General features: G+C 40.7%; 1 protein-coding gene across 2 annotated transcripts; it reads left to right on the forward strand.

Moving 5' to 3' along the window:
- Positions 1-7590: 7590 nt before the first annotated feature.
- On the forward strand, positions 7591-15455 carry LOC110141271 (oocyte-secreted protein 1). Of its 2 annotated transcripts, XM_020900104.2 has the most exons (5): positions 7591-7666; positions 11086-11267; positions 12866-12972; positions 14238-14324; positions 15185-15455. In XM_020900104.2, the coding sequence occupies exons 1-5, from the start codon at positions 7591-7593 to the stop codon at positions 15222-15224; spliced, it is 492 nt and encodes a 163-aa protein (XP_020755763.1). In that variant the 3' UTR covers positions 15225-15455. The 2 variants fall into 2 exon arrangements, 1 of the variants encoding a protein (XP_020755763.1); XR_011489766.1 differs by lacking the exons at positions 7591-7666; positions 11086-11267; positions 12866-12972; positions 15185-15455 and adding an exon at positions 13975-14144 and having other exon boundaries at positions 14238-15176.
- Positions 15456-16115: the final 660 nt, after the last annotated feature.

Here is a 16115-nt window from a genome sequence, read left to right on the forward strand (position 1 = left end):
CACCTCGAGGTGGGCCAGCCTCCGCCTCGGTTCTGCAAGGGGAGGCGTCTATGGAGAGGCACGTCTAGCCACATCCTCACTATTCCTGGGATGATGGCGGGAGACAAGCTGGCGGCAGGTCTCATACTTCAGAACTAATTAAAGACTTACTTTTATCCCCGAAAGAAAAGAGTAGGTGGATATACTCATGAATCGAAATGGGGAAATGTTAAAAATTGAAAGCACAATAAATACTTTATAGTAAGACTTTTGGCATTACTATTGCTCTTCTCGCAGGTCACACCCAAAATACTCAGTTCAAACAATAGTTGGACTTTGACAGACCATATTGCGGCAGTGTTTTATCTGGCATCTCTAAGCTCAATCTTTCTTTTTTTTTTTTTTTTCTTAAGGTCCTTCTTCATAGCATTTTATAACAGCTATTTCCATTCTAAACTGGTTCTTGGGAAGTTGTTCAGTCACTCATTGTTCACGTCCGACTCTGTGACCCCGTGGACTGCAGCACACCAGGCCTCCCCATCCTTCACCATCTCCCAGAGGTTGCTAAAACTCATGTCCATTGAGTCGGTGATGCCGTCCAACCATCTTATCCTCTGTCGTCCCCTTCTTCTTCTGCCTTCAGTCTTTCCCGGCATCAGGGTCTTTTCCAGTGAGTTGGCTCTTCACATCAGGTGGCCAAAGTATTGGAGCTTCAGTTTCTAATGAATATTCAGGGTTGATTTCCTTTAGGATGGACTGGTTGGATCTCCTTGCAGTCCAAGGGACTCTCTAGAGTCTTCTCCAGCACCACATTTCAAAAGCATCAATTCTTCGGCGCTCAGCCTTCTTTATGGTCCAACTCTCACATCCATACATGACCAATGGAAAACCATAGCTTACACTAGACAGACCTTTGTTGGCAAAAGTGAAAGACCTTTGTCTTTCCTTTTTAATGTGCTGTCTGGGTTTGTCATAGTTTTCCTTCCAAGGAGCAAGTGTCTTTCAATCTCATGGCTGCAGTCACCATCTGCAGTGATTTTGGAGCCCAAGAAAATAAACTTTGTCACTGCTTCCACTTTTTCCCCTGCTGTATGCTATGAAGTGATGGGACCAGATGCCATGATCTTAGTTTTTTGAATGTTGAGTTTTAAGCCAAATTTTTTTACTCTCCTCTTTCACCCTCATCAAGTCTTGATTCATGTTGATGTTTGACAGAAAGCAACAAAATTCTGTAAAGCAGTTATCCTTCAATTGAAAAATAAACAAATTTTAAAAATTTAAAAAGAAGCCTTTTAGTTGCTGTTCGTTTTCTGCCATTAGAGTGGTATCATTTGCACATCTAAGGTGGTTAATGTTTCTCCCTGTAATCTTCATTCCAGCTAGTGCTTCATCCAGCCTGGCATTTCACATGATGTACTCTGCATATATGTTAAATTAGCAGCGTGACAATATACAGCCTTGATGTACTCCTTTCTCAAACTTCAGCCAGTCCATTGTTCTATGCTTGGTTTGAACTGTTGCTTCTTGACCCACAGATTCCTCAGCAGACAGGCAAGGTGGTCTGGTATTCCCATCTCTTTAAGAATTTCCCACAGTTTGCTGTGATCCACACAAAGGTTTTAATGTAGTCAAAGAAGCAGAAGTGGATGTTTTTCTGGAATTCCCTTGCTTTCTCTGTGAGATGAGGAATGTTGGCAGTTAGATCCCTGGTTCCTTCGCCTTTTCTAAACCCAGCAGTTAGATCACTGGTTCCTTCACCTTTTCTAAACCCGGCTTGTACATCTAGACGCTCTCAGTTCCTGTGCTGCTGAAGCCTGCTTGAAGGAATTTAAGCATAATCTTACCAGTATGTGAAAGGAAAGCAATTGTCCAGTAGATTGAACATTCTTTGGTATTGCCCTTCTTTGGGACTGGAATGAAAACTGACCTTTTCTAGTCCAGTGGCCACAGCTGTTTCCAAATTTGCTGACATATTGAATGCAGCACTTTAACAGTACCATCTTTTAGAATTTTACACAGCTCAGCTGGAATTCCATCACCTCCACTCACTTTGTACATAGTAACGCTTCCTAAGGCCCAGTTGACTTCACACTCCAAGATGTCTGGCTCTACGTGAGTGACCACACCATCAAGGGTATCAGAATCATTAAGACAGTTTTGGTATAATTCTTCTGTGTATTCTTGCCAGCTCTTCTTTATCTCTTCTGCTTCTGTTAGGTCCTTACTGTTTCTGCCCTTTATTGTGCCCAGTCTTGCACGAAATGTTCCCTGATGTCTCCAGTTTTCTCAAAGAGATCTCTAGTCTTTTCCATTCTATTGTTTTCCTCTACTTCTTTGCATTGTTCATTGAAGAAGGCCTTCTTATCACTCCTTGCTGTTCTCTGGAACTCTGCATTTCAGATGGCTAAATCTTTCCCTTTCTCCCTTGCTTTTCACATCTCTTCTTTCTTCAGCTACTTTTAAAGCCCCCTCAGACACCCACTTTGCCTTCTTGCATTTCTTTTTTTTTGGGGATGGTTTTGGTCACTGCCTCCTGTATGATGTTATGGACCTCTATCTTTAGTTCTTCAGGCACTCCGTCTACCAGATCTAAGTTCGTGAACCTATTTGTCACCTCTACTGTATAATCATAAGGGATTTGATTTAGGTCATACCTGCATGGTCTAGTGGTTTTCCCTAATTTCTTCAATTTAAGCCTGAATTTTGCAATAAGGAGCTGCAGTAAAGATCCATCTCCTTCATGGATCACAGCCCTCTAAAGCGACTTACATAACTCAATGAAGCTATGAGTCATGCCGTGTAGGGCTACACTGGGTGAACGGGCCACTGTGGAGAGTTATGACAAATCATGGTCCACTGGAGGAGTGAATGGCAAACCTCTCCAGTGTTCTTGCTGTGAGTACCCGATGAACAGTATGAAAAGGCAAAAAGAAGTTCCTAGACCCTTTCAAAAAAAGACTGAGAATCCATAGACATGATGATCAGTTCAAAGAACATTCATGTGTGATCAATTTGTTGGTTTAGATATGCAGAAACTTCTCATGACACATGAAATAACTTCCATTCAACATTTCTGTGTTCTATCAGGTGTCTGCAGATAGACGTTTTTAACTGCCCTGCAGTACATTCCAAGGAACGAAACATGGATTTTTAAGTTGTATCTGATATGTAAGACTTCCTAGTGAGTCCCACAGAGCAATTAGCTTCCTGTTTAACTGTTGGCAGCCTCTGGTTAAATGCCAGATGTCAGAGAATGCCGTGTTTCAGCCACCGATGGTGGGTAACAGAGCAGACTGCTCATCTCTCTAGTTTTCCCGGCTGGAGTCGAGTTGGTTTACGCTGTGTTAGCCCCAGGAGTACAGCGAAGTGATTCAGTTTCACACACGAGTGTGCGGGTAAGGTTTTCAGATTCTTTTCCCTTATAGATTATTATGAAATATTGAGTATAATCCCCTGTGCCATACAGTTCAGTTCAGTCGCTCGGTTGTGTCTGACTCTTCGTGACCCCATGGACTGCAGCACGCCAGGCCTCCCTGTCCATCACCAACTCCGGGAGTTTGCTCAAACTCATGTCCATTGAGTCGGTGATGCCATCCAGCCATCTCATCCTCTGTCGTCCCCTTCTCCTCCTGCCTTCAGTCTTTCCCAGCATCAGGGTCTTTTCCAATGAGTCAGTCACCTGCTATACAGTAGGTCCTTCTTACACTGTTCTATATACTAGACACATACTACTCTATACCTAATGTGTACAGCCTCATCCACTGGTAGGCAGGATGCCTGAAGACCCCTGAACCCATAAACTCCCCTGGACACGGCTTTGTCCACCAGAGAGCCGGGACCTGGCCTCAGACACCAGTGTGCAGGCACTAGACCCAGAAATCATACCTATGAAAATCAGCTGATAAAACAGACTCATCAAAGGGTTTTGGAGGAGGGAGTGAGAAAGGCAGAAAAGGCACAGATGTACAATATGAGGAATAAAAGGAGTATGATAGAATAAAAATAAAGACACTACTTAGATGTCTATACTTCCAAGATGATTAGCATGAGAAGCAAATGTTTCCTAGAAAATATTGCTACAACTAACATAAGAAAGTATAGAAAATCTGAACCTGTAACACTACAGTCCCACAGAAGAGAAATGAAAGTACTGTGTCTATATGAGAAAAGATGAAGAAATGTTTATAGCTTTATTCATAATAACCTCAAACTGGAAACAGCTTAAATGTCTACCAACTCATACCTGGTTAAACACCTAGAGGTGCAGCCGTTCCCCGGCAGACCATTCAGCTGCAATGAGAACCACTGTTACCCTTCACAGTCCAGGCGCAATGAACCCCAGAAGCATTGTGCTGAGTGAAGGAAAGGAGACACAAGAGCACAAGTGCTGTGATTCCGTTTAAATGACATTTTGGAGAGGACAAGTTATAGAGATGGAAAATAGAGATTGGCTGATTGGCTGTGGCCAGGAGATCAGCTGCGGAGAAGGCGATGGCACCCCACTCCAGTGCTCTCGCCTGGAGACTCCCAGGGACGGGGGAGCCTGGTGGGCTGCAGTCCGTGGGATTGCGAAGAGTCGGACACGACTGAGCGACTTCACTTTCATGCATTGGAGAAGGCAATGGCAGCCCACTCCAGTGTTCTTGCCTGGAGAATCCCAGGGACGGGGGAGCCTGGTGGGCTGCAGTTCATGGGGTCTCGAAGAGTCGGACACGACTCAGCGACTTCACTTTCACTTTTCACTTTCATGCGCTGGAGAGGGACATGGCAGCCCACTCCAGTGCTCTCGCCTGGAGACTCCCAGGGACGGGGGAGCCTGGCGGGCTGCCGCCTATGGGGTCGCCCAGAGTCGGACACGCCTGAAGCGACTCAGCAGCGGCAGCAGCAGGAGCAGCAGATCAGCTGATACCTGGGAACATTTGGAGTGATGGAAATGTTCTGTATCTTGATTGTTGTGGTGTTAACATGAGTGTATACATTTGTCAAGATTCTTGCAACTGTGCACTTTTTCAAGGGTGAATTTCACTATTTGTGAATTTTACCTTAATTTTTAAAAAGTAAAAAAATTATAATTAATATTTAAACTGAAAAATAAAGCTGAGGGCCAAACTTTAGTACCTCCTAGAAGAGTAAACGGTTATAATAACCAAAGCAATGCATCAATATTTACTGTATTCAGCATATCATTCATAGTAATAAAGAGCTATAAAGAGACATACTGAGGACAACTAGAAAACCTTAAATTTGTCCTGTATTCTGCACGGTCACTCTACTAAGTCTGGAGGTTTCTAGGACGCAAATGTGGTAGATAAGGAGGAGAAGGTCTTGCTTCACCTTCCTGCTATGGCCTATGCTGCTTCTTGAACTATTTCATGACCAAAATTGAAATATACTCTCACTAACACATCCATATTAATGTACTTATTGTTTTTAAGTACTTAAAATGTAGTTTACATGTTTTTTTTCCCATGGACTTTGCTGGTGGTCCGGTGGTTAAGAATCCATCTTCAATGCATGGGATGTGGGTTAGATCCCTGGTCTGGGAACTAAGATCCCACATGCTTTGGAGCAGCTAAGTCCATGAGCCACAACTACTGAACCTGCGTGTTCTGGAGCCCGTGTGCACAACCAAAGATTCTGCGTGACACAAATGTAGAGCTTGTATGTTGCAACTAAGATCTGAAGTCAAATAGACAAATAAATGAATATTAAACATACTTAGAATAGAAAAGGGAGATTTTTTTCAGGGTATGGAAAGTAGTTAGGGATTTATTACAAATTAAAAAATAGAGAAGAGGTCATGAAAACCTGAAGATAGAGGCTCAAGAGCAGAAGTAAGAAAAATTATCTAGAGATCAAGGAAGCCACTTTTCAGTGCCTCCATCCTCACCTGGAAGTGACTGCTCTCCTAGAGATTTAATCAGATGGTTTTAAGATTTAAAGCAGATGTTCCTTTACCAGTTTGCTAACAATTTGCTAACTGTTTTTGCAGGTTGGCAGATAGGAAAACTGGAGACAGTGACCTACCCGTGCACAAGCCTTCGTCTTCATTTACACTGGCCTTCAGCACTGCCGAGCTGGTTGGCAATATCTAGGAAACGATGTTTAAATGTGCTTTTTATCCTATTGTACACAAAATTTCACAAGCATAATTATTAAAATTGTAGATATTTGTCTCCATTAATACTCTCAAGTGGAACACAAGTATTTGGTAAACTCTTAATTTGAAAAAATGTTAAAGAATCATATTTCTTTTTTATTCTTCTCCCCATCCCTACTCCATTTCTGTAATCAGGGTGCCAGGTCTGCCAAGTTCTGGAGATATAAAAATAGAGGGAGATGGTCCTGCTTTTGAAGATCTCACCATTTAGTGGTCTTTACTTTTAGCAGAGATGGTGAATGTAGTGACAAAATCAACATAATATCAAGGACAGTTAAATGCACTTATCTAATCATTTCTAATCTCTGTAAATTTCTGCTTTCCATGTTCTAGTAAACCAGCACAAAAAATCACTAAACTTGAGGAACCAGTGTTCTAGAGAGAGAAAAAAAAATAGCATTTGAAACAAATATTTATCCAGCCTCCTTTTCTTAGCAACATTTTGAATTTCTTATTTTCATTTGCATCTTCTCTTTTGAAGAAAGGAACTCGAATGCCATCTTCAAGCCTTGCTAAAAATTGTTTACAAAATAGCATCACTGGTAATACCCAAGAGTTTGTTAGAACTGCAGACTTTCAGCTGTACCTCAGACCTTCTAAATCATTATATGCGTTGTAACATGATCTCCAGGTGATGTGTTCGCTCTTTGAAGTTTGAGAAGCACTGCTGATGGGCATCAACTCAGCATGTGCTCTGAAGGCAAACCCTTTAGAGTGGTGACTCTCAAAGTATGGTCCGTGCGCAGTATCAGTATCATCTGAGAACTTGTTAGAGATGCAAATTCTTATGCCTTACCAAATCAGTCAGATGGGGCTCAGCCAGCTATGTGGAGCTTCAGTAAACTCTGCAGGTGAGTCTGATGTCTGCCAGTTTGGAGGACCGTTGCTCAGAAGTTGGTTGGTAGATTAGGTGAAAGTAGGAGACACCAGCTTGCCAATCCTCACGCCTGATTCCTCAGGGCTTCTGCTTCTCAGGTGCACAGGGTGATTGAATTCTCTTACAGTCATTATTTTTTAGTGCTCAAACATGGAGATAGATGTTATAGGATCACAGGGAGTTTTAATAAAGTAAATGTTAGTGCATAAAAACAACTCCGTCATTGAAAACTTAAACTCTAAAGAAAATGAAATAGAGCCTTCTACCGATCTTCCAATCATATCTAAAAGACTTGCCTCTTATGCTTTGATAGTCATCATTACAATTTGGGCATGGGTTTTATGGGCATTAATGTAGGCTTTCAAAATTCACTGTTCCAGGGGAAGAAAATATTTGAATAAAAAGTGCTAGGTTTCAGGCAATGAACCAATGATATATTTATGGCATGCGTGTGCTGCCCAGAGTTGGTAGTTGATTTTTCACACCTGAGTGTGGCTTCAGCCATTTTGGTATATAAGTCCGCTGCTCCTAACGTCCCATTTCTTGAGTGGGATTTCATTTCCAATCTCAGCCAATGAAGCCTTCCTTGGGATTAAGAGGACTCTTCATCCTTTTTTCTTTGACATGGACTTGTGCTGGGGATTGGTCAGGTATAACATATCGTTTGCAGAGGAGGATTTTTTTAAATGTTGAAAGATGGAGCTTTCAATGTGACTTTTGGATTATTCATGATTTTGGTCTCATTGAATCCTAGCGATAGCTGAGGATGCATACAGTGAAGGAGGTTTATTTTAGATGCTTGATCTTGAGATGTTTTCTGAGACTCAAGAGTCTGCCCCAACTTGAGAGTTACTTTTCTCAACTCCCCTTCTCTTCTGACCCCTTTCAGAGCATGTCAGATTCCCGGGGCTCAAATACTTGAAGTGGGTTGAATATAAGGAGTGTGGGGTGTCCTGGGCTGTGGCAGGACCTCAGAACTCTGTGAGTGTGACATGCTGGAAGGAAACCTTATCAAGGACTCCATTATCCTTGACATTATTCTTCATAAATCCATTGTGTCTGAGAGGAAGAATTCAGATCAGTTGGGTGATCAATTGTCTTGGTTTACCTTACGCTTTTCCGGTTTTAGCACTAAAAATCCTCCTTCCTGAGCAGGTGGGATGGATGCTTGCCCTATGCATGAACTGTGGTTTGTCAGTTTCTGGTGTCGAAATTTCAGAGTTTCTGTAAGAATTTCCTTGTTCTTATCAGTTGCCTGTTCACAAGGCCACCCAGACCTGCTGCGTGAGTCCTTGTAAGGACCGAAGCATGTTCATCGTGTGCCTTTCTTTCCTTTCCTTAGGAAGTATTTAAAAAGACAACAATAAGATCACATAAATACCCATTGACCCGCTCTGCAGCTTTATTAAATCCACAATAATCGGCTACGTTTGCTTACATTTTAATTTCTGGTAGAATCAAAGTTCAGGTAAAGTTGAAGTCCCCATGGCCATCCTTGATTCTGTTCTCTTCCCTCTTTGCCCAGATGGAAGCTTGGTGATTTTGCATTTCTCTATGCATTTTATAATTTTATGTCAAACTGATGGATCCATAAGCCTATGTTTTGCAGGCATTCGAAACTGCTATTTCTGTTTCATCCTACAGCTTCTGTTGTGTTCAGCACTGTTTGGAGCTTTGTAAGTGTGGGCTTGGTTTAGCTCTTCTCTGGTACGCTATTGAGTGAGCCCATCCTAAATCGTTTTCATTTCTCTGTTGACAGGTAGAATATTTCCATGTTTGTCTGTTACGTGTTGTCTGTACTTGAGTGTATTTTTGCGCGCCACAGGTGTGCAGGTCGGAAAACCAGCTCTCTGTGGCCCCACTGTTCTCTAACATGGTGTGACAGTTCAGTTTTCCTAGCAGAATGAAAGCTGTTCTCGTTTTCACCAGCACTTGGTGCTTGGAGATATCTTACTTTTCGACAATCTGAGGGGAAGGTAAGGATAACTCAGGCTTAGATTTTTTCTGAACTTTTACATTTTTAGGTGATAATAGATTCATATGTAACTGTGTAATACTTGGCAGTTGTATAAGACATGATACAGACAGATAAGTGTACCTTTTACTCGATTCCATCCAATGGTAACATCTTGCAAAACTAGAGTACAATGTTACATTAGGATATTGACATCGATTCAGCCAAGTTACAGAACATTTCTATCACAACCAAGACCCCTCAGGTTGCCCTTTGACAGTCCTGTCTACTCTCCTGAATTCCTCATGCCCTCTCTGTTCCCTCCCACCTCAGTCCTCTTATCTCTGGCAACTATACATCTATTCTCCACTTCTCTGATCTCGTCATCTCAAGACGTTCCCTAAATGGAGTCATACAGTATGTTAGTCCCAGGGACTGGCTTTTCCCATTCAGAAGATTCCCTGGAGATCCGTCTACATTGTTGTGTGTATCAATACTTCATGCTGTTTTGTTGATGAGTAGTATTCCATGACATGGTTATACCATCATTTAACCTTTCACCCATTGAAAAGTATCTGGGATGCTTCTAGATTTTTGTTATTATGAACAAGCTGCTATAAACATTTGCGTATATTTGGTGTGAATATAAATTTTTATTTTCCTGGGATAAATGTCAGAGTTCAATTTCTGGATCATATGGTTCTTGTTGTTTAGTTGCTCAGTCGTGTCTGGCTCTTTTGTGACCCCATGGACTGTAGCCCGCCAGGCTCCTCTGTCCTTGGGATTTCCCAGGCAAGAATCCTGGAGTGGGTTGCCATTTCCTTCTCATCTTCCCAACCCAGGGATCAAACCCAGGCCTCCTGCACTGGCAGGCAGATTCTTTACCAGTGAGCTGCCAGGGAATCCTGGGTCATATGTAGTCCTATGCTTAGGTTTTAAAGAAACTGAGAGACTAATTTCCAGGGTGGTAATATTTTACATTGACACAGCAATGTATGAATGGTTCAGTTTCTCCACAGCCTTGTTAACTTTTGATGTCATATTTTTATTTTACCTACTCTGATAGGTATATAGTAATATCTCCTTGTGATTTTGTTTCATTTTTTATTTATTTTTCATTTATTTTTATTAGTTGGAAGCTAATTACTTTACAATATTGTAGTGGTTTTTGCCATACATTGACATGAATCAGCCATGTTTTAAATTTATATTTAAATAATGACTAATGATGTTGGCTAATATCTTTTCATGTGCTTATTTGCAATCTGTGCATTCTCTTAGTGAAAAGATTGCAAGTTATATAATCTTCATTTGGTTGGTGAGTTTTCAGTATCCTGTGAGGCTCCTTTTAGTATTCCAAGTCGACTAAGATTTATGTTTAGTGAAGATCACATAAATAGTCAACTTAACTCTATATCTCATGTCCTACCCAATCCAGTAATTTTAGGGTATTGTGATATTCTTCTAGAACCTAGCCCACATAGAAAATTATATTAGAAAATGATTCCCTTTCTCAGATACAAAAATTACTGTCCAGTTATATTTAGAAGGGAAAAGAGAAAGCACTCAGACACTCAATTTCTATAAAAGCATAGTTGCTAGGTTTTAGGTTTTTGGATGAGTCTTTATTGCTTCATCAACCCTTAGTTCATCCTTTTACACATCATGAAGCTGTGCATACAAACACAGAAACAAAGGCTTGCTTAGAGGAACTTCAGTTGAACACAGGAGATCAAAGATGCTCTACACTTCATAGCAAAAATGGTCTAACATATTGATAGTTAGAGTCTTACAATGCCAGCTCTCCAATGACTTTGGAGAACTGGATCAGAAGATTTTATTTTATACTGAAGGATGCATGTTTGCATGGGTATTTTCAGAGGATGAAGTAATACGCTGAGACCATCTTTAGCAGACTTGCTCATCTCTAAGACTTTTTTTTTAAACTTAACAGAAGAATGATGCTGCAGTTCATGAGGTTGCAAAGAATCAGTCGTAATTTTGTGACTGAACAACAGAAGGGTGTTCTCTTTGTTTATGTTAACTGTGCTAAAATTTTCCAGGCTGATCTGTGTCACAGCAACACTAACAAAGTTTTTCTTTTCTACTTCTTAGCTGTGAAAGTACGCTGCAGCTACTTTTGGTTCTATGCCAAGATTAAACCCACACTATTTCAAAATTTGTACATGAATCCTGATGAAGCATTTTTAGGAGATGACTGCCCTGTAACCTACATTTCACCAGATGCTCATTATGAATTTTTCTACTATTCTAATAAATGTGGCATCATAATCAAAGTAAGGAATGGCTCTTTTACCTAAAGTCTGAATGTTGTATGGTTCCTTCAACAGCCCTCAAACCAGAAGTCATTAAGTTTTTATCTATAATATGGCTGGACTGATTTCTCTAATAGTCACATTCAGGATAGAGGAAATTAATGAAGGAGACGATAAATACTTACTTTCTTGTTGGGTAATAACTGCAAAGTCTAATGTGAACCTTGTAAATATAAAATTCAATTAGTGACAGAAAAGTCAGGAAGAAGACAAGTTAGAAAGCTTCCACATCTCAACAGTTTATCATGTTACGTTGCAGTTTATAAAGTGATATATTACAGTTTATAACGTTTGGCCTGGTGCAGTCAGAAGGAGGAAATAACATAGTTAAGCATCAGAAGATTTTTCAAAGTAAATGTTTCACATCCTCCAGCCCCACCCAGTACTGCTCACCAGAGAATTTGATGAGCCTTACTGCACACAGTGAATGATCAACTTTACGAACTGCTAAAAAAAATTTTGATTGGCATTTTGGCTTAATTTTTAAAAATGTTAGCAGCCTACAAAAGTTTGTTGTAAAGTTACTTGCTATTTTGCTCCCTGTCCCAAATGGAATATTAAATAGAATTTTTCCAGTCTAGCTGAAAGTCAAATATTGGGTTCCACAGAAAGCAAAATTTAAGGTGGAGTTGAGCATGCAGGATGTTTTATTAAGAAGTGTCTATTTTTATGCCAGTACCATAATGTTTTGACTAATATAGCTTTGTAGGATAGGCTTTTTCCCAACAGGAAATAGTTCCGTTGATACAGCTATAGATTCAGTGCGTCTGTGGGAGGGACTACGTTTAGGATCACCTTAACACTGCCACTCTGAACCAGATGGAGTGTAACTCCTGATGCCCCCCGCTGTGGTTTCTTCGTTCAATACAACTTTAGGGTAGTTTCTTTCTTGTGAAAATATCACTGGGGTTTGGATAGGGGTTGTATTGACTCTGTGGACAGATTTGGGTAGTATGGGTATTTGAACAATATTAATTCCTCTGATCCATGATCATGTGATAGCTTTCCGTTGTTTGCCTTCAATTTCCTTCACCAAAGCCTTGTGATTTTCAGTGTTAGATATTCTACTTTCTTAGTTAAACTTATCACTAAGGATCTTATTTTTTGATGCTATTGGAAAAAATAGGACTTTTTTCTTTATTTTTTCCATGTATTTTGTTGTTATTGAACAGAAACACAACTAATTTCCCTGGGATTTGTAGTGAGTCGAGGCAGCTCCCAGGTTCCCAAGTGCACTCATACGGGCTTAGAGCTCATACTCGCTGCGACTAAGCAGTGTTCCAGTTACAGCAGTGTTTCTCAAACTTTCTTGAATTTGAATCACAAAGATCTTTTTTCTTTCCGTTAACGAGTACTGACTGCCTCTTATACACAAGCATTGTGCCAGATTTTAATGCTTGTGTCCATTTAGAAGATAAGTTAGTTTCCCATGATCAGAGGTTGACTGTGGTCACTTTTAGAGAGCTTGAAGGATCCACAACTTCCTATTCAAATAATTATCAAGTTTCCTGAGGCTCTTGAGACAAACGTCTGCTTAAAATCTTTCTTTGTCCCTTTAGGCTTTCCAGGAGACTCTTCTGCTTCAGACTAAAGTCAAGTACATCTCAAGCAACTCCGGAGACACCGCTGAAATGCCGCTGTCCTGTGTCGTCACGAAACAAGCGAGGTGTGCCAGGCTCCTCCCCTGGCTCCCGGCTCCCTCCTCGTTTTCAAGCTAAGACACCAACCCTGAAAGGTTAAAAGGCATAACTAGGGGGAAAAAAGACACAACCCTATTGGTAACATCAGTTTGTTGATTCCTGGCCCTATATATTTCAGAAGTTATTTCAATTGTCTTCTAGGAAAAAGAGTAGCCTGCCAGGCTCCTCTGTACATGGAATTTTCCAGGCCAGAATACTGGAATGAGTAGCCATTCCCTTCACCAGGGGATCTTCCCGACTCAGGGCTTGGACCGGGTCTCCTGTCTTGCAGGCAGACTCTTTACCATCTGAACCACCAGGGAAGCCCTGTATATAATAATACCAGGGGTACTGAAAAAATGGAATGATGATTTTTTTTTATACAACTGTCAGAGTCACTGAAAATCTGATACATCTTAACCAGATCTTAATCAAATCTAGCTATTTTGAAGTTTGAACCCGCATTCAAGGTTCCTGAAAGAAATAAGAAAGTCTAAATGATAGTTTATGAACTCACTAAAGATTCAAGTTCAGCATGCTGGACTCGAGATGTAGGGAGAGAGATGGAACATACTAGAACAGAATCCATAGGTTGAGAATAATTTTTTTTTGGTATCTTAGCAAACTTTAAGAAAGCCTGTAATAATCAAGCTTTTTAGATCATAGCAACTTTGATCAGGTCTTGGCAAACTTCTGATTGTTGGTAGGACTTTATTTGGATAATTTTTCTGTTAGGTTCTTCTGGTTAAAATCTTGATCTGAGTTTCCTTTCTCCCAGTGATTACAGAAGAGCCTCACTACATAGTGTTCTTCTCATAGATGATAATAATAATAAATAACAATTAACATTTATTAATCACCACACTCCTGCACTGTTCCAACACTTGTATAAATGGATTTGTTCTTCATGACAGCTCAGTGAGATAGATACTATTATGCCAATTTAGGGGTAAGGAGGTTGAGGCACAGTGAAATTATTTACCTAAGATCATTTTCTGGTAGATGGTAGAACCAGGAAGTAAACCCAGAGTTTGGTTTCTGAGCCCATGTTACTCAACACCACAAACACCGCCTGCGATGTTCTGGAACAATAAGCAGAAATCAATCCATCTATTAGTCATAGGAATTTGGTCTGAAGTTCGGTCTTGGAAACAGTAAGGTCTGAATAGGTCTTAGATTCATGTGATATTTCTATATTTTCTTCCCTCACTTTAGTATGTACCCTTTTAATCTTTTTTTTTTTTTTTTGCAGCATGTACCGTTTGTCAGATGAAACTGAAAGTGGAGATGATGAAACCAGCTCTGCAGACATGGAAGTTGCTTATATAATGCAGTCACAGTAAGGGTCCTCAGAACTGGCGCTTTATGATTTTGTCCATGCATGTCCTAGACAAGAGCCAGTACAGTTGGCAAGGAAATGTCCCCTAATTGTATTAAGGTGTGTCGTACCTAAAAGCTTCTGATTCAGGAATGGGCAGTTCACACCTTCTTTCCTGTGTTTGTTGGAGGTATTGCTGACCATGTGCTTTTGTTAATATGTCACTAACTTCCAGGGATCCCATCTAAATAAGAACTTTCCTTCTAGGGTATCGCATGAAATTCCATGATAAATGCAAAGATGAAAGAAATATCCATCAATTCCAACATCAATGGAGTTCTGAATCTTAAAAAAAAAAAGTGTCAAACTGAACCTACAAAGTGGAGGCTTAGATACATTGGTAATCCCTGGTGAAGTGAACACGGAAGTGCCATAATGCTTGGTGGTTACTTCTTCCAGGAAGGACCGAATATCTTCAGGCAGTACAGTTCTGCACCCTTGAACCACATCTAAAGGGATATTAAGATAAATCCACATGCATGTTAATTCTGGGTTATCAATAAAGAGGTGGAGCTATGCTATAGAAAGTATTGGGATAGTCTTAGAATATTTCAGTTGTACCTCATAGTGTAACGAGGTCAAATATCCTTGTTCACTTAAACATGCACTGCACTTGAATCATTACACACTTAAGGATATTGTCCCAAGGGTAAAATGTTTTCCTTTCTCTTGAATTCTCCTCCTTCACTTTTAATCTACACCCTCTCTCCCATCCACCCCACCCCCACAAAAAAATCTGCTTTTCTGATGAATAGCAAGCTCATTGAAATAGTTAAATAATGTTTATATTGGGACTAATTTTAAACTTTCTTCTATTTCAGGAACGATCTGAATACTATATTCTCTCTGTGTGCCAAATGATGTAACTTACTGGAAGAGAAGAAATGAGATCTATGTTCAAAGGCAACTTCTAAAATGACTGTTTTGGACTGAAGATTTAGTGTGCTGTTTTATAGAAATCAGAGCAGCTGGCATGGGACTGATACCCAATTGTCTATTTCAAAAGCTAAGTTTTGATTTTAAATCAAATGGCATGTTGCCTTCTTATCTTTTTTTTTTTTTTCTCGAAAAGACACTACCTCTGCTTTTAACTCTATGGAGACTTATTTATGAATAAAGTGTGTTCTATTACCTGTCTGTAATTATTGAAGGCCTGTGTCATTTTAAGCTTTGATGCTCACCATAAGGAGGTCTTTAAAGGCAAAATGACTAATTCTTCCCTGCTTGGTGGCTGATTCATAAGCTTAGCTAAGGTTTAGTACTAGTTGGATCATTTATTCATTTCATGAACATGCCCTCATGGAATTTACATTTTGGTAGGGCCCAAACTATTAAAAACATATTCTATAATATTCCAGGAACGGGGTAAATGCTACTTAGGAGAAACGTGTGGCAGAGAAGGGAGATTGGTAATATCCGGGCGGGGGTGGCCGTTCTGCAGGCGGCGTCAGGAACGCCTGCCTGGAAGGCGGCTGGCTGGAGACTTGCAGGGTGCGAGGAGCGACCTTCCAGAGCCGGGAGGGAAGGTTCCGCGAGACTGCGGAGACGCTGGAGCGTCCCTGCGGGCTCCGGGCCCAGAGTGCTCACAATCCGGCAAGTGTGGTCGGAGGGGGAAAGCGCTCATAAACGAGGCGAGACCCTCCTCCCCAGAACAAGCGGAGTGGGGAGGGGCAGGTCAAACAGCGCCTCAAACCTGACCTGCCAGCCTTGGTTTCTATTCCAAACAGAAGGGAGAGTCCCTGGAAAGTCTCA

The sequence above is a fragment of the Odocoileus virginianus genome, chromosome 10 (genome assembly GCF_023699985.2).
Source record: "Odocoileus virginianus isolate 20LAN1187 ecotype Illinois chromosome 10, Ovbor_1.2, whole genome shotgun sequence".
In the NCBI taxonomy this organism is placed as follows: Eukaryota; Metazoa; Chordata; class Mammalia; order Artiodactyla; family Cervidae; genus Odocoileus; species Odocoileus virginianus.

Bases quoted from the DNA above. Each gene is read 5' to 3' on its own strand.
- LOC110141271 (XM_020900104.2), top strand. From the start codon at position 7,591: ATGAAGCCTTCCTTGGGATTAAGAGGACTCTTCATCCTTTTTTCTTTG. The intron at 11,268-12,865 runs GTAAGGAATGGC...TTGTCCCTTTAG, and splicing joins AATGTGGCATCATAATCAAA to GCTTTCCAGGAGACTCTTCT. The intron at 14,325-15,184 runs GTAAGGGTCCTC...CTTCTATTTCAG, and splicing joins GCTTATATAATGCAGTCACA to GAACGATCTGAATACTATAT.